General features: G+C 42.9%; 2 protein-coding genes across 3 annotated transcripts in view; one reads left to right on the top strand and one right to left on the bottom strand.

Annotated features, from left to right (window-relative positions):
* tdrd9 (tudor domain containing 9) overlaps positions 1-1,455 on the top strand; it is a 38,216-nt gene extending 36,761 nt beyond the window's left edge. For both annotated transcript variants that reach the window (XM_085342703.1, XM_085342702.1), the window contains exons 34-35: positions 1,183-1,255; positions 1,357-1,455. In XM_085342703.1, the coding sequence (XP_085198829.1) occupies positions 1,183-1,255; positions 1,357-1,455 (172 nt within the window). The remainder of the gene's footprint in view (positions 1-1,182; positions 1,256-1,356) is intronic.
* A 510-nt stretch (positions 1,456-1,965) lies between these two features.
* rtn1a (reticulon 1a) lies at positions 1,966-24,061 on the bottom strand. The gene is made up of 9 exons (XM_085379172.1): positions 23,636-24,061; positions 12,888-13,610; positions 11,864-12,538; positions 4,474-4,681; positions 4,220-4,358; positions 4,059-4,128; positions 3,687-3,733; positions 3,544-3,602; positions 1,966-2,833 (listed from the first exon to the last, which is right to left on the bottom strand). The coding sequence occupies exons 1-9, from the start codon at positions 23,856-23,858 to the stop codon at positions 2,791-2,793; spliced, it is 2,187 nt and encodes a 728-aa protein (XP_085235298.1). The 5' UTR covers positions 23,859-24,061; the 3' UTR covers positions 1,966-2,790.
* Positions 24,062-24,296: the final 235 nt, after the last annotated feature.

Genomic DNA, 24,296 nt, shown 5'->3' with positions numbered 1-24,296 from the left:
TCCTCAAAGCTTCATCAAATAACGCAAAAGCCAGATCAGCTAAAATGAGAAAGTATGACAGTTACCTCGAGTTTGACTTCATCAAGAATGACGATGGAAAACCCAAATGTGTTGTGTGTCTTCAAGTGATAGCAAATCAAGCAATTAAGCCAGCTAAGCTATAGCGGCATCACATAAAAAATTACCCAGAGTTTAAAGATAAAACAAAGTAATTTTTTTTCAGTGAAAAGGTAACATGCGTCAGAAAAAATTAATGGTGAACCTGATAACAACTTCAGAAAAAGTTCAGTGTGCCTCAGTGCACATTTGGTTTCAGATGACAGGGTGGCATCCCAAACTGGCTCCTGAGGGTATGCAAATATTGCTCCCCTTTCCTGCCACTTACCTCTGTAAATCATCATTTTCAACTTTGACTGTGAAGTACAGAGCTCGTTTATAAGTGGAAGATGATCTTCGAGTCTGTTTGTTATCCATCCTTACAAGAATAGAGAAACTGTGTAGTGAGAGACGCGCTCATCCTTCTCACTGAGTTAGGGAATAATTGTTGTTGATGACTGGATTGACTGTGTGAAATAAAGCCAGATAAGGCAAAATTGCTAGATTTTTCATTTTTCTGCAAATAATTTTAATAAGGGAAATATGTTCATTGTGTTAAAATTTAACCAATTAAATAGTCTTTAAACTGCTCATGAAACAAAATGGGTTCATTTAAATTGTTCCAGTGTTTTCACTGTTTATTTTTTTTGAAAGCTTTCCGATTTATTTAAAAAAAAAATGCTCTGAGTTTAAATACATCTTGAATTTGCCCGGAGTTTAAAAGTGTTCACGTTTATTTAAATTTTGTTTTGTTTATTTTCTATGAAGTTCATAGCTCTTTGAAACAGATTGAGTATTTATATTGAAAAATTTAAAATATAAATTATTCCTACATAATCTAGGAGTACAAAAGGCAGTCTGAGCATGGGGATTAGAAGGGGGTACTTGGAACAATTTTACCCCTGTAAGGGGTCCCTGGCCCCTAAAAGTTTGACAACCCCTGCTCTACCAGAGGACTGGGAGCTTTTTCCTGATGGTCTTTCTTTAGGGAAGGCCAAAATGTCTTTGGTGGACAACAAAAATGTTTTTTTTGAAAAAACAGTAAAAATGCTGAATTTTTAAGTTATTACTGTTTTTATTGTGCAGACTGTTCACGAAGTCTCCGCCAAGGGAAGCCATTGCTCCCCAGTTGTTTGAAAAACTGGGAAAATGGAACCAGGTAATGAGCAGATCAGTGCACTTTTATTTATTCATTTGATCATCTGCTCTGCTTAGGCACATTTAGGTCCTTGTGCTTTAAAATATGTATTTATCCTGCAGGTGGATCCTTCTCTGAGGATGGACATCGTGGAGCCGAGAGGTGGAAACGCCAGAGCCGTTCTCTACCAGCTACACCCTGTAACTGTGCTCAACAACTAAAAATGATTGTTTAAGTGTTGCATTGTGATTTGGTTAACTTCAATTTTACTTTAACTGTTGTTCGGAGGAGGTTTTTTTTTTTTCCCCCCACCCAAGTTTCACGTCCAATTTTTGTTGTAGCTTTCATCCTAACAGGAAAATCCTCCTTCCTTTCTTCATTTACGGTTACCTAGACACTTCCTGTTTAACTTGGTGGCTGCTGAAGTTCATTGATAAGATTCAGCCTCTTTGCCTTGTGTTTCTGCAGTTGGTCATTAAAAATAGTTGTCTGCAACAGATGAAGCTTGTCAGTCTTCTGATTGTGACTCAAGAGTGAAGTTAAATTTGTCAGCACACACACACACAGACACACACCTGTCTCCTACTATTAGAGGTGTGGTGGTGCCAGAATGTATTGGCCTATATTTATAGCTCGTCATTCCAAGTCTCTCATTCTAAGTGTTAGCACCTTAAACTTAGCTGTTGTGTCACACAGAAACACGACGTCAACTCATCAGTAAAGTGGCTTTGGAGAAGTTTTACACCAAGGTACATTTATTTTTCTTATTCTTGTAATTAAATACATACTGTGAGTGCAAATAGTTAAAGAGTCCAGGGTCTAAAGAACTACAGAGTATAGTTGAACATAGTACAAAGTTGGACAGTTATTCAAACAAGCTAAATATCACCAGATACTCCTTGTCTTCATAAGTTGTACAATAGTACCTAAAATATGAGCGTGGGTATTGTTCCTTATGGTTATACAAAAGCAAAAACCCTACAATTACCACATCTAAGACGCATATCGTTAAATTATTTTGTGCTTGGAAACACCAAAAGGAAATCATTTTGGATATTTATATATATTGACATATACTGAGAGAAGCCCCATCTGCTAACTCAGAAACATGAAGCGGTATTCAACATTGGCAGCAGAGCACGTCTGTGGGCGTTTAGCCATTTTGTGCCAAACCGTACAGTTTGTGGTAAGCACTGCAAAGCAAAAAATGTAGCGTGACTTTTAAAAACTGCACAAAAGATATCAAATATTATTTACCCAAGGCTCGACTTCATGCACTTCATAATAAGCAACACAAAAAAAGTCAGTTTCTTTTTTTGTCTTCGAGTTGTGTACTTGTCTACCTAGAAACAGGATTATGTGCATACGTGTGACTGTTTGTGTGTGTGTTAGTGATTAGACTGCTATAGACAAGGTGAAGGCTTCTCCAGTGGATGCTTTTAGAGAACACCAAGATGACATAGCACTACGCCCCACAGATGACGACCAGGCTCTTTAACGGTGGGCCTGACTCCGAGCTGGACTGGACTGTCAGCTTCTCGGTGAGACACGTGGGTCTACTCCTCCTTCCTCTTGGCTCCAGGGATCTTTGCCTGGATCCTTGACAGAGAAAACAGGAATTTAATTTTTGTTAACAGCAAGATGTTTACGCTGGATTTTATTTTTCTTTTTTTTTAATTTAAGGAGGGCATGACTTTGTGTGTTCTCTTTTTATGGTAGTCAATGGACCCGGCAAGTAGAGTCTGACTAAAATTAGCAACCTGCGTCCAGGAAGTGCATATTTAGGTATGAAAAGCAGTTACAAACCTAAAAACTCCTTGATTTTTGAGGGGTGTTGATGAGTTTATTTAAAGAAACACCCTGGGCATAATGCAAACATCTGTGGCTTTTCATTTCTTCAAAAGTGGCTGGAGAATAGGTAAATTTGCTAAGCAGTTAGAATTAGTATTTTCACATCCCACAGTTTTGATATTTTTATCATTAACAATAGTATCTGATAATTTTAGTTAAATAAAATGTGCAATAGCATCAGCAAACCTATATTTGTTTTTCCTCATTTGCCCATGCCACAGTTTGAGAACCACTGAGTTGCATAAATATATGAAAGATGCCCAGTAGAAGTTCACTTATATACTGGACACTGAGCAACTTTGGAGAAGTCTGACTGTGACCACTGAAAATGGCAGGTACTTCTCCTTCATTTGTTTGCAGTAGACAAACATGAAAGTTGGTAAGTTGTAAACTTTTTTCCCCCCCTTTCTTTGGCAAAAAAGTTCCTCAAATAAAATAACTGAATGGCAGCCACTCACTTGCCCACCACAGAGTTGACCTGGGTCCGTATTAGTCCCACGTACTGATCAATTTGTGCCTAAAAACAAAAAAAAAGACTTTTTAGAAGTTGAGCAATGTTTTTTCCAAACCTTAGCTGACTTGAGTTGATGTGCATTCCTACCTGATGTTTCTCATAGACCACAGGCAAGGTGAACATGGAGACCACAGCTGCAGAGGCACAGAAAAATAATGGTTAAAGTACTCTGACCTGAAGTGGAAATATGTTAAAAACAGGAAAAAAGTTGTTTCAACAGGAGGCCAAGCACACCCCAACCACTTCCCTTATCTAAGGTAAACTGGAAAAGCAAACACATACATGAAATAGAGCAGTACATGCCTCCAATAAATGCATTTGGTGCTCTCTCATGGTGACTGACATGTCATACTTCTGTTTAGTTCCCAATATATAAGGCTCTGTATTCTGATGATTATTAGGCTTCAGATGGAGTGTGAGTGAGTCAACAGCAGTGCCTGAAAGTCAGGATGAGCTCACCTAGGATGAGCAGTGTCAGGCCGTTGAAGAGAGCGCCTACGTAGGTCAGGAGCCACATCAGAACAGCAAACTGAAACAAAGTGTAGTTAAAGTTAGAGCTAGCAGACTTCTCAGCAGGGCTAAAAAGCAAACAGTGATCTTCTTTTAAATGTGATGCAAACCTTCAAAGAGTCAACCAGATCTTGTACAAGGAACAGCCTGCGGAGCTCCTTCATACAGGTGTTGGTGTAGAGCAGGATTTTGTCAGCATATTTACTAATCTGGTCCTGAGACAGAGCGACTTCCATCTCCAGGTAGGCCCTGGTAACATATACGAGAGCAGACAAAAGTGATACATGTCCACAGCCATCCATTATGTGAATGTCACTGACTGTTTAATGCAAACTGGTCATTTTCTTCAACTGTTTCCACTCACTTGAAAGGATGTCCCTCATCTGTCTTCTGCACAGCCTGCAGTACAGACTTGTAGATCCTGAAGCTGATGGTGGCCGAGAGGGCAGCCAGGGCTAAGTAAGCTCCGACACTGACCACACTGAACTGGGTCAGGGAGAAGAGGAGCAGAAGCACGCTGCTAAACACGGCCCCTGACTGCTTCACATTCCTCCAGTAGAGCAGATCAATCGCTGGGGAGGGAAGGACAGAACAAAGGTAAACTGTGTTAGGATCCATAACCAGCATTCTTTAGGTTCAATTGGTATCCACAGATGTACGTTTCACAAACTGGATTAGGCTGCTGCGGTCTACACACCACACATTTGGGTCAAATTACTGGAAGCTGTTCACAACCCAGGGTCCTCAGAGAGCTGTCACGTTATCTTGTTTTAACCCAGCTTCATAACCCAGCTTTTCATTAGGTTAGGCAGAATGAAGGTGTCCCAGTGACGGTGTGCCGGTTAAGTTTCTTTACCTCTATATATAGAGCGACCTTTCCAAAGGTAATAACTGACTGACTAGTTGAACAAGTGCTTCAATCTGTGTTGCGACACTCCAGGCCGGAGGGCTTCATTGTTATACCTGACGTGTGCTTAAAATCAGGAGCATCTGGTTGGGTCTCATACGTATACAAACATACATACCATCGGGCACGTTACACTCCAGGTACACCTGCACTGCCTGCTCACAGTGCAGAATTAATGATTGACCTATAGCTCATTTAACGCAGCAGCAGAAATAGAAGCACTATCAGCAGTTCACAGATTATGGCTCAATGTGATCTGGTCAGAGCAGCAGCTCTGGATCATGATGAAGGATGACGATGCATCAGGATCTCATTACAAAACATAATGATTCCTGTGAAGCACGCTCCCTCATACAAGAAGAAATATTTTGGATATACACATACCCCCAGGCTGTCATGTGTCTTGCTGCACTGGTTTCCTTCTGTTCTTCTTTGGGTGGTGGGCCCTGTAATTTAAAGCCACTAGCAAAGCAAAGTGATAACTGAGGATTAGCTCAGTGTACCATTACAGCTCCAGCAGCCGACGGGTCCTCCTCTGGCAGTCGGCTGGAAACATGGGCTTGTTTCCATGAGAACTGTCGGCTGCTCCTTTCACCTCTGCTGAACCGGCTGCCCCTCCACTCCAAGCACACCGCTACCACTGCGAGCCAGACAGAACCACTATAGTACGGACGCCATTAAATCCTTGATGACATGCAGGGAGAACTGTTTAATGTAAGGTATTGTGCCCACGAAGAACAGAAGATCGCTGCTGGGGTTTCTTGGGTGTCTTCCTCTGTGCTGTCCGCCTGCCTGCCTGCTCGCTCTAATTTTAGCTGTGGAGCTGTGAGCAGCATAGTGATGACGGCCATCTTTACTCTCCACTAAAAGGCATCTGTAGATGCCAAAGAGGGAGGCTAAACCTGGATGTGAAAGAACCACCATTGTCACTGAGTGAGTCTCAGCTCCGTCACACACTGTTCCCACACTGTGAAACAGCATGTCTTGTCTTCTTAGTAACTAAAATACATTACAAAAATGCTCAAGACCTATCCCAAACAACACCACCACTGTGAAATCAAAGACTCATTCATTGTCACAGCAGCTGCACATGGACCACTCCCCATTCGATCCATTGTTGCTGGCACGGCTCTCCATGTGGCTACTGATTTGAACGGAGATGCTCACATTCAATACACACAAAGACACACACGGGCAGGCACAGGTAGCGCAGACAAATCAACAACAGACATTTCTGCTCGGGTGACAGGTGTTGACAAGGCAACAGCGACTGAGGTCTGTGATGCGCCGCACAGATGGCACGCAGACTGAAAAGCTTTAGCTGCAGCAGAAGCGAGTACTGACCTGCGGCTCCCATGGCTGAACAGGGAAAGAGGCAGTTGCTTTATCCACGGACAAAAGGAGAGCGGTGAAAGGGGAGTCTCCCCCCCCCCCCCCCCCTGCACAGGAGGGGAGGGGCTACAGCCACACCAGCAAATCAGCATTCGCCTGAGCAGGAATGGGGGCTGAGGGATGGAGAGGGACGTGTATGGGGTGCGGTTGCCAAAGAACCACATTGCAATCCAGCACACACACACACACACATGCAAACACACACTCGTTCTCTGTTGGAGTGCTTTCATGCTCAGACTTTAAGCGCAGACTAGCTGAGATGAGACAAAGAACGTCAACCAGCCACTAATTTAAAAGTCAGCACATCAGAGTGGAAGAACCAAAAGACTTAAAACTGCACGATTTGACTTACGACAGCTAATAATCTTCCTAGACTGCTCCATTAAAACGCTTTGGTGGCATGGCGCTGCTGAGCACCTGCCTGATGCAGTTACCATAGTTACCATGCTCCATTTTCTCCCCACCGTTCAGTGAGAGATGGAGAGACAGGAAGGGAGGGGAAAGAACGTTCCTTTGGGAACAGAGAGAGATTCATTTTCTCCGAATCTGGGGAGACATCGGCACATAATGTGTCTTTGCACCCGACATATGAACAGCCACTCCCTTTACTGTGGAGCACAAAAGGACAATAGCAGGTTAAATAGAAGGCTTATGGGTGGACAAGGCTGTGTCAGTGTATAATGAAGAGAAGTGAGTGTTTAAAAGGCTTATACATTATAAGTCGACAGTTAACAACCACATCACGAGCAAAATTAGTGTTTGAATTCATATTGATCAAAAGACATTGTGTCTCTTAAGACGCTAAAGCTTCGGCTCCTACACATTTTTTTTTTGAATGGGTGAATGAGAAACTTTAAGTGGTCTGTAGAACCACAAGTGCAGCCCATTCACCAAAAGCCTGTTTAACAGCTTAGTCTGATATTCATATAAAGGAAACCCTTAGGTATGATAGCACGATGTAAATCCCAAGTACAGCGATGACGGGGGGAAGCTGATTGAATGTACACAGGAAGCACAAATGCTGCCTGACAGCCCAGTCTGATGATATAATTATTTGCTCTGATATTGAACACAAACACTGAGCAAAAAAGAACAAAACAGAAAATGATTAACACCAGTGCCAATAATTTGATTTCCCATCCCCCTTTTTCTGTAGTGGAACTAGTTTAGCCTGACCTCATTAAATCACTGAAGACATCCTGGTGGCCTGAAATGAGCCATCAGCCAGATGGAAAAAACATGCAACAAGACTTCTGTTGCAACCATCTTTCACAGCCGAGAGTCGGGAAAGATTTGGACCACGGCCACTGTGATTTGGACTTGGGGATGGTACCTCATCATGATCATTATTATTCTCTAATATTGGTTAATATATTAATGCTATATTAACACAGCTCAATGACAACTTAAGACTGTTAAAACTATCTGAAAGCAGACACACCCACACCCATATATGTATATATATATATATATATGCACTGTGTTCATATCAAACAAGACCAACATATCAAAGAGTGAGGTTTGAACTAATAGCTCAGACTTCAGATTGCGCTGACTCTCAGTTTTAGATATTTTTTTTCTACTCTTATGATGAGAAAAACAGGGGATGGGATCTTTCTGATGTGGTCATGTCAGAGTCATATCAAACCCCACACATCTGCTGTCCAAACCTTCGAACTGTGAGGGGCATTCAATCACAAGGAAGTTGGCTTGAAAGGTGAGCTAAGGGGCTGCACTGAGGCCCAGTGTAAGATTAAAAAAAGATTATTATAATATTTGAAAAGCTAATACAGTCTTGACAGTTGGTTTTAGAGCTGCCACTAGTGTTCTTAATTTTAAAAACTCTGTGACTTTATAAAGTTAAATTCTCCAGGTGGCAGCAGATAGAAAAGCATCCGCAGTGGAGAGAATATATTTTGGCCAACAGTGTGCATTAGAAAACCCATAAGCTGTTTTGTATACCTGTCATTTTTTATTATTTTGATTACATCATGTATCCATGACTCACCCCTGGACAAGCCTACATCATAGTTTGATCAACCCTGATGAGTTTGGTGGCAGTGAATCAGTATTTTGTATGGCAATGAGAATGACTACACAAAAATGCCTACAGCTTCAAAATGATGATGCACAGGCATTTAAAAGGAGAAGATAAATCAGCTCACTTTCATCCTTTGTTGTGCTGACTGCGGTGACTTAATTTGATGCGATCTTGATGCTGTGTATCGTTCGCATCAGGCTATAATGTTACACAGCCTGGGGTATCGATGTAGATCAAATTAAATGTATAATGACTCAGCACATTAATAACAAATAGGATGTTTTTGTCATCCTGAATCAGATACTGTTATGGTCTCTGCTGTGATACAATAAACAGACCAGTCTGTCATGTTTCTATGGCTTAACTAGACCTAAAAAGACGACAGATAATGAACCACAATCGGCGTGGAGGAAAAGACGCCATTTTCTCTCTCGGCCCCCTCTGTAAGCTCTTCCTTGCTGTTGGCACAGACGGCCGGAGGATGCTCTTCTCCGGCCCAGTCTCTGCAAGGTGCCATGGCGGCCAGAGAGAAAGGGCTGATGTAATGGGACTGGGTGCGCCCTGGTTACCATGGAGACAGTCTGTCAGTGCCATTCGGATGCTGTGACTGCCTCGTTACACAAAACAGAGCATCCGCCATAATAAACCAGCTTCCCTACACAGTCGCAAAGCGGGGAGGGTGATTACAGCAATATGCCTTGGTCCATGACACTAGCATCCATATTACCATGCACCCAAAACAGATGGCTCCCAGCACACTGATGAGGATACAGTTATTTTCCAAAACACCAAGCAGCGTCTCTCACCCCCCTCCCCCTCCCTTTGTTTTCCTTTTTTTTTGTGAGATGCACAGACATGAAACAAGAAACGATCCGTCATAAGGGCGTGTCCGTGAGAAAGGTGGAACAGCAAACGGCACAGTTTGAATCCCGTACGCTTACAGCTAATATGTAACATGCAAACCACACATGCAAGGGTGACACACATGAATGTTTAACCTACATGCAGAAATAACCATGTTACCCCTCCACGGCCACAACGTATGCACAGACAATAAATGAGCAAATCACAGTAAACACGTCAGTACCCTGGCCTTTCCAACTGCTCCAGGAGCATTCCTTCTTGGTCACGTCTGCAGCTCCCTGCATGCTGGTGATCAGTTTCTGTCCCTGTTCTCTCTCTCTCTTGATTTTCTCTTTCTGCTCTCCGTTTTCTTCTTTGCCTAGCTCTTCGGTCGCACCGACTCACTCACTCATCCCAGAAAGGCATGAATAGTCGAAAAAGGATGCGAGAGAGAGGCTGAGACGACAGAGAGGGAGGAAGGGAGGGAGGGAGGAAAGGTTTCCAAGGTGCTGCCGGCGCACGGAGCACAAAGACTGATGCTTGTGGAGCGGTGCTGGCTAGAAACAGAAGGAGAAGGGAAAGTGCGTATGTGCCTGTCTGTGTGGAGGGAATGGAGCGGAGGGGGGTAAATTGTAAACACCACACCACAGTTTCTGCTGCAGCAAATCATCCATGCAATGATTAAGAGCCCGGGGGGTTTGGGGGGTGGTGACAATCGAAGCTTCTTTCCTTTCACAATAAAAGTCCTAACAGAGCATCTAATTTGTAATAGTGGGGGTAAAAGCAACGGAAGGATTAGGTGGATGCAGGGTCACGTGGTGTTTAGAAAGCTGCTTTTGTCGTAGCTCCAATGTGGCATCATATGTATTTGAATCATTTGCAATATGCGCATTAAATATAGCACATACCACATGCTGTGCAGCCTTAAATAAAGAAGAAAAAAGGGAATTCTATAGTCTGATGTCATGCTGCACACCAGACAGGATGCAATGGAATATTTTATGAGCATTGAAAAATATGGCAACCATCCAGATTCGTTATTCTGTATTTGCACATGACACAATTTATGATTGTAGCCATAGATTAAAATAGCCTTTTCCAATATGACTCACTGGCAAATTAAGAGGCAAAGTGCTTGTTCTTAATAATTCATAACAAGAGACACTGTGCATTTACAGCACAATGCTCCTTGCTTAGTGCCTTCGGGATGTTTGTGTGTTATGGTTTCCTCTCCAGAACACATTTGTAATGCAAATGAAGCTGGAAAATGTGACAGAAAAAAGCAAAGTTGGATGTGTAAAAATGCAACTTAAAGAGCACAGTCATTGTGTGGTGTCAACGTTGAACAGAAAACAATGTGCTAATACCAGTTTTCAATCCCATCAAAGCTGCCAGTCCTGTCCCCTCAGTCCTCCTCCCCTCCACCCGCTGACAGCCACACCTCACACCTTCTGCTTCCTCTACAAGCTTGACGGGCCTTCATGCCAATACCCATGGAGAGGAAATGAAAAAGCTAACCTGGTCCCCCATCGCTGTTGCTATGGCAACTGGTATGGAAGTGCATGGACTGATGCAAACAAAATCTTCTCCCCTTCAACACAGCCTAACATAACAAAGGTGCACTATGCCCTCTAGTGGTGGAGATAAAAAAAAGACCTGACCTGCTTTTTACTAGCATTTCCAGAACCTTCTTCTAGCCTCAGTAAACAAAGTAAAACAAATGCATTCAGCTGTTATGAAATGTGTCAGTTTACATTTTAAACATGCAGCTATTCACCTGATTCAACCAGGGTGTCGGTACAATCCATGCTTTCTTAGAGGCCACAGAGGAACCAACGCAGACAAAAAAAAATCTAAATCAGAGGTTATTTTATTTGCTCTACAAACATGGGGGATTCAAGAGGATTCCTTCAAAGCTCTTAAGTAAGAGAGTGCCCCAGTTTTGACATCACAGGATTATGTAAACCCGCTGTTTACACTGACAGCCAGAACAGCCAATAGAAATCAAAATAGCCCTGCTGAGATCAAAAGGTGCAGGCTATCCAGCATTAACTGCTCACTGTGAGTGGCATGTCTGACTTATCTAATCTCAGGGGGCTGAAGGCTGATGTGTGAAGCCAGATGTTGTCAAGATGCTGGAAGCCCTCCACCCCCTCCTGCACATTTGTAATTCTTATCATTTGCATCATTAGAGTCACAGGCCTGAAACTGTAGCTGATTTTCAGTTGCCTTGCATTTTAAAGCACCATATCCTTTCTCTGTTTTTCCTTCTATACACCACCAGGGGGAACCAATTGTGGGGATAGTGCAAGACAAGCCTTCCCACCCACTCCTTGTACAGAGATAAACACTGAGCAGCTATTTCACGGCCTTGTCAACAAATCATTGCCAAAACACGCAGTCCATTAAGTAGCTTCTATGATAAACACCAGCAGATAAATTAGTACTTGTTCCATGAGCTGACAGCTAGTATTTAAGATGGGAGCACAGCAACAAATAAAAGATCACAAATAAGTTATAAGTTTGTGTGTAAACCTAAGAAGATATAACAGCAACAGTTTTAGGACTCACCTTTTTGTTTATCAAAGCCCTCCAGGAAAGTTGATGCAATAGGCTTTCCCAGGTCTTCTTTGCCCTCGCTGGTGATTTTGTGCATGTCTTCCTGGTGGGGCTTTTCTGATCGCACCTCGGGAGGCACGGCCGCAGTTGGGGGCTTTGGTTTGCTAGGGCGATCCTCCTCCTTTTTCACTGGGCTCTTGATCTTTTCTGAAACCAGGGGCTCAACGGGCGCCCCCTCAGTGGTACTGCGGGGAGGGACAGTGGTGGGAACCAGGGGGGAGGGAGGGCTGACTCCCTGTTTGGGGCCACTGAAGCCTTGCTCTCTCTTTGGGCTTTCTTCGGACGCAGACTCAATGAAGAGATCACTGTCAAGCTCTGCCTCCCTCTCTTCCCTCAGTATGCTGTAAGCTGTGGGTGGAGCGTGACTGCCAGCGAGGCCTAAACCACCCTTGGCAACTGGGGGACTATCAAAGGGGTTGTTAGGCTGGCTGAACGTGCCCTTGCTTTTAGGTGGCTGGGCAAATGGGTTGCTACTGGCCTTAGGAGGTTCCTCAGACACCAGCTCAATCTCAGAGTCCCCAGACTCTGCGCTGCTGCCATCATGGTCCCTGCCACTGCCCTTTGTGCCTGGGCTGCTTTTGGAAACTGCATCAGACTTGAATATGTCATGAGAGGGGAAATCTTTTTCTGCTCACAAAAAAATCCAGAGAAAAGAAGGCATTAGTGTCTTCCTTGCAAATCTGGACACACAGTATGTGCATACATGACTTAAAGCTAGATTACATAACTTTTGAAAGAATAAATAAAACTCTTTTCTTTTAGCAAATAAAGTCTGTCTACAAGTGCTAAATGTTAGCATTTTCTCCTATTAATATGGTAATTTGCACACCCCAGCCACAGAGAAAAAACTTAACCTGTAATTCTAATGTGTGTGTGTGTGTGTGTGTGTATTGATGCTGATATACCAAGCTACAGACTTTTATCCATGTAGTGCACAGGTGAAAGGTGTTTGTGTGTGACTATGTGCTTTGCCTACTTGTTGGTGAAGCACTGGGAGTGGAGGCTGGGCTGTCGTCCTCTGGCTCTGACAGCGTGACAGTGGGGACCCCCTGTATGCCCACACTGAGGACGCTTTCACGTTCAGACGCATTGACTGAGGGGGGGTGTGGCGGCGGCTCTGCCTTAGTAGTTGTTGGCTGGGACTCGGTCAAAGTGATCTTCACCGGGCTGGCCGTCTGTGGCGTGTCGCCTAGGTTTCGGTAGGAACGGTAGTCTCCCAGCTCCTCATCAGATGGCTCCTCAACATAGGGGAAAGAATGCGAGCCCAGTGCCGGACCTAGATTTTCTTCATCCTCATCATCCTCATCTCTTCTGGGATTCTTATCAATGTAGCTGCCCAATAAGTCATGTCCAGCTGAGCCTTTGTCCAGCAGGTTGTGCAGAGCCCCCTGTTGCTGGTCAGGGCGCTCGTCGCCGTGGCTGATGTCCATGTAGTTGTAGGATTCTGTCTTATCTGAGCCCAGCAGAGATTTTGCTGCATCACTAGCTTGGCTGGAAGTCATCTTGGAGCTGAAGCTGTAGGTGTCACTTGAGAAGTGATCCAAGGAAGAAGAACCTGAAGCGTGGCTAGAGGGCTTCAGGTCGTCAGACAGGTAGGAGGCTTCCTGGCCCGTTGTGAAGGTCTGATTGGACAGCAGGGAAGTGTAGACATCACCATCATCATTCATAGGCTTCCTGAACAGGCCAGACATGGGATCATCTACAAAAACAACCAGACAGACAGAAAGCAAGAGCGAGAGAGAGGCATGAAACTTAGGTGACAGATAAGTGTCACACAGAATCAAACCAGCCTGTGCCTGAGCAGTCTGATTAATGAAAACATCCAGTTAAACAAGGCTGCGCTTCAGCTGGATCTGCTACCAAAAAGAGGGGCTGTGAAAGCAGCACAGTCAGACTGGGTGCCTGTCTGTGCAGATCAGGAGGGATGCGGTAACAGAGCGTACTTGTACCCGACGAGGGACAAAGGGGGATTGTTCAGGCTCCCCCAAAAAACACAGTGTCGGAGCCAAAGTCTGTTCTAAATCATGCCAGCAAAGGGTATTCTGTAATCACATTTCTACTCTGTAATCACCAGTTCTCCATCTTCACAAAATAGTGTCATCAAAATGAGCTTATGCACACATGCTAATGATGCAGCACAGGAACGGTGAGGACCAGGCAGGAAAATAACCAGTCTCACATAATGCAAACTGAAGTGGTAAACAGGTGATTGCTGGCAGGTGTGAGGACTACTCCCTGCCGTCTTTCTGGACTGTGCTGTGTGTCCCTTTGTGGACTGGGCTGATTTATCCACTTCTGTGGTGAGCTGAAAGGTTTTCATCAGTTGCTTCTAGTCACTGTAATGTATATTAAGACTGATCCATGAAGATATGGATAAGCAGTAACAATACAGAGGTATGTCCTGACGGGCAACTTCTGCTTATATTAGGATTATTTAATTTAGTATTTTAGCCTCCCATTACAGGAGTGTAGTCCTGTCCTCTATTTCTACTGCTTAAGCAGGTGAGTCAGTTCAAGTCAGACATGAGCTGTAGTTGGAGTTGACTCACTTTATAAATTTGAATGTCCATGCTTCATTAATGCGGTGTTTTAGTTTATATTGTAATGAAGTTTGCTTACTGATAGGATACTCCCAGTGCTAAAGCAGTGGCTTGTTGGCTTCCCACAACCATGATGTTTTTCACGTATTTTAATATTCCATAAATGTTTTAAATATTTTTTTAATAATTTAATTTAATATGGTTTTAATAAACACCCATAACAATGACACATAATGTCACATAAAACAGGAAGGAATGTCAGAACATTAAGAATCAGGAGCAAAGGTCAAGTCAAGTATTTCCATTTCCTGACTTTAATTTCAATTCAGTTTTATTTTTATAGCGCCAAATGACAACAGTTGCCTTAAGGTAGGACGAAGACCAACAATCAAATGTCCTACTATTAGCAGCACGTGGTGGCAGTAGGAAGGAAGAAGATCCTTTTTTTCCCCTCCAGCAGAACCAGGCTCAGGGAAGGGCAGGGGACGGGGCAAAACTTTTAATAAATTTGGATCAACTGAAGAATTCATGTCAAGCTTCCCAGTCTAAGTTGACAAAGAATCCCACTTCATATAAAACTGCAACATTTTTATCTCATCCTCCTGTCACACATATTGAGACAATGTCCGACATTTTTATTGGTTCTACTTTATAAAAGTAAACATGGCTGAAAGAGACACATCTGCAGGTCTATGGGTACATCCCTAACCAAACATGTCTGGATAGTTTGTGTATTTCTTCAGTTTCAGCCTACCCTTTTTTAGTATTGTTCCACTTTGTCCCACACATGCCTACTCTTTGCCCCACATTTAGTTTGTTGGAATCTGTTCACCCTATACCAGTTTTAGTTGTGCAACATGTGTATAAAATGAACATCAGCAATCACAGTAGTCCCACAAAAATACAAACTATATACCATATAATGTTAATATTTGTATTATGCTGTGTACAAATCAGAGTTTATGCTTCCACAAATCCAGCTCCTCCCCCCTGCTCTCCAGCCTTGCTTCTCCCAGGGCAGCGGTGAGGCTATAAATAGGCTGGATCCAGCTGCTGGGCTGGATGAGGGGGTAAGATTTTAAATAGCAGCCTTCGGGTTAGCTCTGGAGGATGCAGACTGACTGACAGAAGACCCAACAGGTCAGGACGTCCCGTCCCTCCCTTTGCTTCCTCTGAAAAGCCCCGCCACCCTTTCCTTCGGCTGTCCTTCCAACTGCTGCTTCCTCAGTCATTAACAATAGATCATACCGCAGTACAGGGACATAAACACTACACACACAAACTGAGATACAGGGGAAAGCGTGATGTGGCACGGAAGGAAAGCAAAGCAGGTCAACACGTTTTTCAATAGGTTGCTGTTGAGCCATATTCAGCTCAGTAACATGAATGCCCTTGATGTACTGCTAAAGTGAAGCAACATGTAATCCTCCTAGTCCACTACTATGGTATAGGTCCCATCAATCGTCCCACAGGCAACAGCATCATAATCTTAACACTCACTGATTCACTGTACAAATGCTGTGCAGTGGGAAGCACTTAAAGCCACTAAAAACTGTGAAGCAAGGTCATCTCCCAAACTGGGAACTGCTCATGCTCCTGTTGATTGTAGGCAACACCCCCACTGCTTCCATCTATATCAAGCATTTTTACATAACAACACAGGAAATACAGTTCAACAGCACGTTCAACAATTAAGAGGCACGATTTCTGTCTTTAACCGCCATGAGAGCAGCTGCTCTGAGCAGCCGCTTGACAAACTTGGTGGAGATTGAGGGCATTTTGAATCTGCTGATCTGATATAGCACCCAGACAATGGGAAAAAAACCCATAAGGCTGAAACGAATGCCTTACTGCAGTTGGGACAGGATTGGAAAAGACAACAGAGGAATTCTCAGCTCACACAACATAATCATGTCACTGAAAGGATGGCGCAGTGCTGTGAATGGGCAGTCCCTTTGTTGTCCTCTGTGCAGCCAGTGCAGCTCTGAAACTAATGCAGCCTGACAATCTGTGCTACACCAAGGCATGGGCTCCTAATTATCAGGCAACACACAAATGTGAGCACAGATATCAAAAGGGTTTGGAGTTGCAACATGAATATATTAGCACTGGAAATAAAGGTGCACTGAGCCGCCTATATGGCAGTCATTCAGTGTGCAATAAAAACGAAAAAGCATTAAAAAAGAAACTTTGAAAATGAGGAGATGCAAAAAGAAATGTCGCTTTCCCCCCCCACAAAGCATGCCTACAGACTCGAGCATCATGGTGCCTCACTCCTTGCAGGCAGCAGTGCAGGAAAGAGTCAAAAGGCATGCTGCTGATTCCATGATCCGTAGAACAAGCTGGACTGACATTCTGGCATAAGTCTGTCTGTCTGCACTGTCCGAGCACACAGAGACCCTCAATAGTCCCAGTCATACAGTTAGTTTCATAAGCCTTTGGATGATGACTTTTTGGGGGGAATTTATGCCTCTGTACGGCCCACAGGATTTGAGATTTAAAAACTAAATCAAGAGGTGATTGGAGATGGGGTTTCACCTGTAATTCAAGTGCTTTAACTAAAGTACTGGATTAACTGCTTAGGAATTACAATTGTCAAATTAAGCAGGAACTTATATTTGGCATCACTGGAACTCTCAATATGAGGTCCAAAGAGATGTGGATGCAAATGAATGCAAATACAAATCGTATACAACAAGATGAAAACTGGTTATACTCAAGAAGAAGGAGGCCAGATTAGAGTTTGCAAGAAAACACCTAAAAGAGAGAGAATTTGTTTTCAGATGGAACCAAGATTAACTTCTACCTTAATAATGGGAGCAGAATTGTATGGAAAAAACTGAGAGACAGCCCATAATCTGGAGCATACCATCTGTCATGGTGGAGATAATGTTATGGTATGGACATGTATGGCTGCCAGTGTAACCGGGTCACTAATGTTTATTGATGACGTGACTGCTGATAAGAGGCAGTAGGATGAATTATGAAGTGTGTAGGGCTGTGCTCTCTGCTCAAATTCAGCCTAATGCTGCAAAACTGATCTGACAGCTCTTCACAGTTCAGATGGATAAATACCCAAAGCATATCGCGGTATAATTTGAAGCATGTGCAGTAATGATATATATTGCGATATATTCTTTTCTTCTGTATAATGTATTTTCCACACTATAAGGCACTTAAAAACTTTGGTAAGCAGCACTGCTTGATGGATTGTCAGAGCATTACGGCTGCCGTAGTGAGGAGCTTCGCGGAGTAATCTGGGCTTCAGGTCCCTAAGTCAAACGAACACTGAGAGTTAAAAACGGTCTAAATTCTTTCATCTTTAATAAAATGATCAGCGTTGCTGCTTTACCAGGTGTAACAATTAAGTTTAACATCCAGGCATCGATGAAAACAGAATTTAATACATTCAACGAAGTTACAAGTTAACAGGAAGTTAGCTCGCTAGTTTCCACCTAAACATGACATACCATGTTCTGAGAGATTTTTGAAACTAATTAAAACGTACAGCTCTGCTACAACTTCCAACATAAATGAAGACAGAAAACTAAACAGCAGTGACGTTTGCAGGGTTACTGAAGTTGGACTACCTGGTATATAATGTTGTGCTACGTGATTGCTAGCGACACAGCTATGTTAGCATAACATTAGCACAGTGAAGCTGGAGGATGAACGCCAACTTTTTTTCCCACTCGATAAAAGTTAACGTGAGGGATTCTGGTGGTCAGGCACAAATGCAATCGCATAGCAGGATGCTATACATGGGCCAAACTTCAGTCAGGAGAACAACTGAGATTATTCATCCACAATACGAGGTTAGTTATTAATATACTGCAACAACATGGGAATAGAACAGCTGCGAGAGAATTCAACATTAATGAATCAATGTTACGGAAGTGGAGGAAGCGCAGTTTTTGGCTTTCCCCATATTTCAAAAGTGCTTCATCTCTTTGCTATGACTGTCGTGCGGCACAATTTGCCGATGATAATGGTTGTAGCCGCTGCGATGCTTTTGACCAAAACAGGTGCAGCTTGATGACATCATCAACATGCGCTATCGCGGTAGAGCGGTATAGTCAAAATCTCTATCGTTGGCCAAATTTATATAGTTTCTATCGTATATCGTTTATATCGCCCACCCCTAAATGAGATATTCTTCATTGACCAAGTCACCTCATCTCAACCCAACAGAATGTTTTTTAGTTACCGAAGACCAAACTTAAGGCAGAGCGACAAGCTTAACAAGGGAGGAAACACAACATGTGGTGATGTGACACCAGCCAGTCATTTACTGAAAAAGAGTTTTATCCAAGCATAAATAACAATCTTTACAGTTAAAAATTTTAGTTTGTTCCATTCATTTTGAACTTCTAAATATTGGGGACTGTGTATCAAACGTCAGTTAGGGCAATACTTTTGAATTATAGCTGACAGTCTACACTTAAAATAATCTTTATTGTTTGAGTTCAAGTGTTGTGGTGTACGGAAGTAAAATCCCAACCCCCCCAAAAGTGCAGTTCTTCAAAAACATATAGTGTATTTGAGCTTCTCCTTTAGGCATCTCTGACTTCACAGCTCTGTTAGGAATCCATTACTCCACCCATGACCCAATGAGCAATGGTGTTACTTTTCAGGTGTTCTCTTTCACCATATGACCTTGTGGAAATGGCTCTATTACAGTGCTCTTCTTTCAACCCATCTGTGCATTTGGGGCTTGAACTTCCTACAAGTTGTCCTTTCTTTACCGGAAAGACAAAAACTGCACAAAAACATGCTAAACATGGACTATATCCAAAGACATGTGCATGTGTCAAAATCACAAAACATTTAAATAAGCTAAAAGTACATGGAAGTGCATATTATTCACTTGTTTTTATTCTTCTGTTTCCCTTTATTGGGTTTTGTAAGTGTGTTAGCAGAGCACAAGTGGTTTACATGCTGGTAAATTTATTTAACTAACTGGTGGTATTTTATGAAGAAAGTTAAGTATTTGCCTTTTGTGATTGATGTGGATGATTGAAATTATAACTCTAGGGTTCACTATGATTTCCTGGTAGCTGGTATAATAATAGATTTCTAAATTGAGTCTTTTGTATATCAGTGTTTAAATGAAGTTAAAGTTGTAATGGTCTCTGGCTCTAAAAGCTCTGGCTATTACATTTAAGTTCATGTACAAGCAGATGAATACCAATCACTGAGTACCACATTTTAATGATGGTAAAGAAAAAGAAAAAAAGGGGAGCACAAAAACAGCCTATACTGAGAGCTGAGGTCGATAGGAGAGCAGCTGGGCAGATGGATTCAAGTGCTCTGCTGCATTGATCCGAAATGACAAGGGCATACAATTACTGTAAGAAATGTTTGGTGAATCCACCACTGTTTAAAAAAAAATCACTTAAGGCCACCAGGACAATTTTTATTGTTCCAGCAGCCTCTGTCAAAAATAAATCCATTTAGAGGCAGTTTAAATAAAATCTATCCCCATTTAGAATGTAGCTGTTATACAGTGCTTGTCTTCCAGTGTATTGATTCTATCTTTCCTGCTTGGATGAAGCTTTATGGATGAATAGAGAGAATGTGGGAGGATCCAGACCGAGCGTCTGCACACCGCTCTCATCGGGTCAATTTAGCGTGACTTTTAAACAGCAATTCGCTTTTAAAAGTGTGGATGCAGGTAGGAAGGCAAGCTGACAAAGACTACCATAATTTACACGCCCACACACAAAAAAAAACTAATGGTCAATGCTCGTTGTGAGTGCCTTTGTTGATAGTAATTCTAATCCCGAGAGCACTTTCGCACTATGCCCAGGGATTACTCAGGACTCTCTGCTCAGCGCTAGAGAGCTGGTAAGATCAGATACATGGCATCATGTTTCACATGTTGGCTTTGAATTGCCTTCCGGGTGAACACATGGGATCTAAAATGTTGACTTATTGATATAATGAGCGCACTAATGCTTTTATATGGTCCCTCTTCAAAAGAGCTTCTTGAGTTTGGTCTACCACACCTTTATTTGTCCTTATATGCCTCAGCATTAGGTAACAGGTCCAGGAGACTGTAAATCCAGATTACACATTATTAAAACTAGTGCCAACTCAGAAGGACTGCAACCCAGGTTAATTCTTTAAAGCTACAATTTACAGATGTCTCCTAAACGTGTCACACACAGACAAGCTAAAAATTATGGTTGTGAAAAGAGGACTGGCATAAGGATGCATTAATTGAATATAAACATTGCCGTGGAGAGCGTGGCGATTGTGGATGCCACTCCTACACACAGAATGGAGTAGTCAGCAGTCAATATACAGGAAGCATGGGTAACAGACAGCAACTTGCAGCCAGAATATGGGCAATTATGCACTGAACCTCAGGTTCATCAACGCACTCGCTCGGCTCTTCAGCATTGCATCCACCAAGTTTGACTGAGTTATCAAGATTGCTGAAGAAAAGGTGGACAGATGAACTATTATTAAGATATGTAAGGCTCATGCAACAGCAGAAACACTCACAGCTGACCATAAGATACCAAGTTAAAGTTAACCTTAAAGGAAAGTGTTGTCTATCATATTTTTACTCTTTCCCATCACGCCAGCCTTTTGAAACACCAGCCTTGTCATCACAGCTTCACCTCTCTAACCATTAAGCCCCCTTCTTTCTTATTTTATCTTGCATCTTTATCATCTGCTCTGAAAAGACCTTGTACTGCTTACCCCCTCCCCCCTCCCCTTGGGAACAGCTCTCACGGCTAAAAGCACTGTGCTGGCTTATGCAGTCCACTAAGTGCTTTTTCTATCTCAAAGATATGGAAAAGTCCCAGCCAGACATATGCTGTCTCATCCTTGTCACTGATCTGTGCTAAAAGGAGAAAAACGTGAGTCTAATCCACCCATCAGCCACTGGATTGGAGTAGAAAGTTTCTTATGACCGATATGCTTTTTCAGGTTGTGATAAAATGATGCACCAGGAGGAGTTATGAAAAAGTAAAGGCAGTGTCACTGTTTGTGTATCTTATGTGCTCAGTTTTTTTCTTCACTGGCAGAATTCAGGCCCAAGCTATCAGAAACACCATCTGCTACAGAACAACCAACCCTACTGTTGTGTTCTCGCAGCACATCAGAGCTGGTCAGAGCTCCTTCCGCTCCTTCCTTTTCTCGTGACTCTTGAAACTTTTATAGGATGGGAAACTTTTAGATCAAAGAGGTTATCCGATCCGAGGATAAGGTTCTGCCCTGTGGTGATTTAATATGGCTGAAATCAGCATTATCGGGGTCTGTGGGTACATCAGAGCTGTGAACATGATTTAGAACAGACATGGATTGATTATCTGCAGAAAGATATGGTTTCCAATCTCATTTTGTTCAAAGCCAAAAAAATTCCAACCTCAAAACTATTTTTTCAGCAACGCAGAGAAGAGAAAAAGAAAAGCATGAGTGGACTTTTAGGAGTGAATGTCTTTGACAAAGATCAGACTGGACGATAACATGACTACATAAGAGTGAAACGTCCTCTCTGCCCTGCTAGATGTGATGAGATCTGCACTGTTCCCACCAAGAACATAACTGACAAAGTGGATTACTTCACTGGTATGGATACGGCTCAATGGGAGTCCGAGGAACAGCACAAAGCTATTCTTTTCCTCTTTTAGGAACCAAAACAAAGTGTGTGTGTGTGTGTGTGTGTGTGTGTGTGTGTTTGTCTGCATGCACCTACCCATGTTTGAGCCTGTCTGGCACAGAATGCCAAAAAGTAGAGCAAGTGCTCTGTTTACGTCTTCTAGAACACGAGGACAAACGCTGACAAGCCAGTTTAAAATGTCACACTGACTTGCTTTAAACGCTTCAGCAGCGTTTCTGTGTGTTTTATGTCAATTTTCCAAGCGGTTTTCCTACTGCACAATTCAGATTTGGATACTGTCATGGACAACTCCGTGCATCAAAGGATTTAAGTCCAATTTAAGCATTCAGCTATGCTGTTGTCCTTAAAGGATTTACCAGTGGCTAGATGTTTTCTTTTCTGTTTTGGAGCAGCTGCTGCAGAAGCAGCAGCAAGTGAAATGTGAAAAACCTGAGCAGCAAGGAAGAAAAACTGGGCAGCTCTTTTTTTTCTTCTTTTTTTTAAAGCACAAGCTCATGAATTTTTCAGTGGATTGGTGAATAAAAGTGCAGGGCTCTAGTTTTGCTCGCCAAGTGAACAGTGAACACTGTTAAGGATTAAAAATAGCAGCTTGAGATGAGCAGTGCTAAGGAGAATGATGACGGATCCAGAACCAAGGTCTGCCTTATCTTATCACAAAGTCCAGCATCCAGCAATGTGATGACATCACTGACACTATCCACGGAGGTGCACACAAAAACTGGGATGCATCATGTAACCCCTCTCTCGCGCATAAATATAAAAGACAGACAACAACTCCCCTAAAGTTCCCAAAACCTTTCCAAACTCATCTAGTTCGTGAGTTCTTATTATTATTATTATTATTATTATTATTATTATTATCATTATATTAGGTTCTTTCATGTTTATTCATCTATGTTATAAACGTGTCCTCTCTGTTACCCATTCTTTTTTGTATTTTTAGTTTTGTTACTGGACTAATGAAATCTTATGCTTAGGGATTAAGCTGTTCTCTTTCTATCCAGACACTGGCTTTGTAAGCTAAGGCCTGTAATTTGTAGCCTCACCTTCTCAACAAGCAAATATTTCTAATATAGATGTAGACCTAGCCCACATGTACGAGATGATACAGTAGTTATGGTAATGAACAGGCCATTCAGAGTTCAACAGGCTATTTGGTATTGCCTTCATCCAAGCAGATTCTTGTCTCCTGAGCGGAAAACCACTCGGTCATGAGCTATATGACGTTTCATAACTATAAAGGGCTGTTGCCGAGTTTAGTTTGGAAATATGTCTGCCATTTTTTCCCCTACGGCATCACTGAAGTTGCTTCCTCTTGGCTTTGTTTTTGTTTTCGAGCTCGGAAGTTTTATCCCGGGCTTACAGACAAGCCGTCTGTCGTAACGCTAATTCTCTGATAAATGCTCTCGCCTGCGTCCCTCACACTGTATTTATTCACACCGTAACATCGTCCTGTTACCTTCTGAAAAAGAAGACACGTAACGTGGCTAGACTGATTATAAACTGTCACATATTTAAGCATTTAAGGGCAATAAGTGCAAGCTTTACCTGTAGATGCAGTTTCCATAGCAACGGGAGGCCTTTTCCCGTCGTCCTGGAAAGGATGAAATTGTTGATCCAGGTCGCCCAACGCGTCGCCGCCTCTCGGCTTCAATTCTTCGCGCAGCTCGCCGAAGCGGCTCTGTGTGTTACCAAACAGGCCGTTCCTCTCATAGTCATCCCCAAACCACTTCCCCTCCGAGCCTAGCTCCTCACCGGGCTGCGCAGACATGCCTTTTTCCTGTCGTCGGACAGATGATATTATACTAGCTACACAAAGCTGCTGCCGCTTCTCTCTCTGCCGTAATCGTTTGCGCTAGGATGTGTGACGGAGAAAACCGCGCAACAACAACAACAACAATAGTGCGGCTCCTGGCTGGCGTCTGTCAGCTGAGACCGGGGTTTGTGAACGCCACAGATGAGGCGGTGCAGTCGGGAGCGAGAGGAGAAGGAGAAGGAGTGAGGTTGATTGTTTTAGTTCACTGCTCCGACGCTGACGTCATAGTGTCCGCGAGCCCTTACGGTTGGCACCACTTTATTTGGGACACAGTCAAAGATCAAAAAGGTGTTTTCGGCCTATAAATGAGGTCAGAGGATTCAGTCAAACCAGTGCTTAGCATTGGTTTGTGAAAATAGCGACAGTTAGCTTATTAAAACTGGACACATGGCC

Source organism: Diplotaxodon limnothrissa, linkage group LG19 (genome assembly GCF_057381915.1).
Source record: "Diplotaxodon limnothrissa isolate DT_005_m linkage group LG19, D_limnothrissa_male_GT1.1, whole genome shotgun sequence".
NCBI classification, from domain to species: Eukaryota; Metazoa; Chordata; class Actinopteri; order Cichliformes; family Cichlidae; genus Diplotaxodon; species Diplotaxodon limnothrissa.
This window is presented reverse-complemented; position numbering and strand designations above follow the sequence as displayed.

Excerpts from the sequence above, each read along its gene's own strand:
- rtn1a (XM_085379172.1), bottom strand. The coding sequence starts at position 23,858 with ATGTCTGCGCAGCCCGGTGAGGAGCTAGGCTCGGAGGGGAAGTGGTTT. Across the intron at positions 4,129-4,219 it reads ATCTGGTTGACTCTTTGAAG|TTTGCTGTTCTGATGTGGCT; the intron begins GTTTGCATCACA and ends ACTTTGTTTCAG. Across the intron at positions 3,603-3,686 it reads TGGTCTATGAGAAACATCAG|GCACAAATTGATCAGTACGT; the intron begins GTAGGAATGCAC and ends TTTTGTTTTTAG.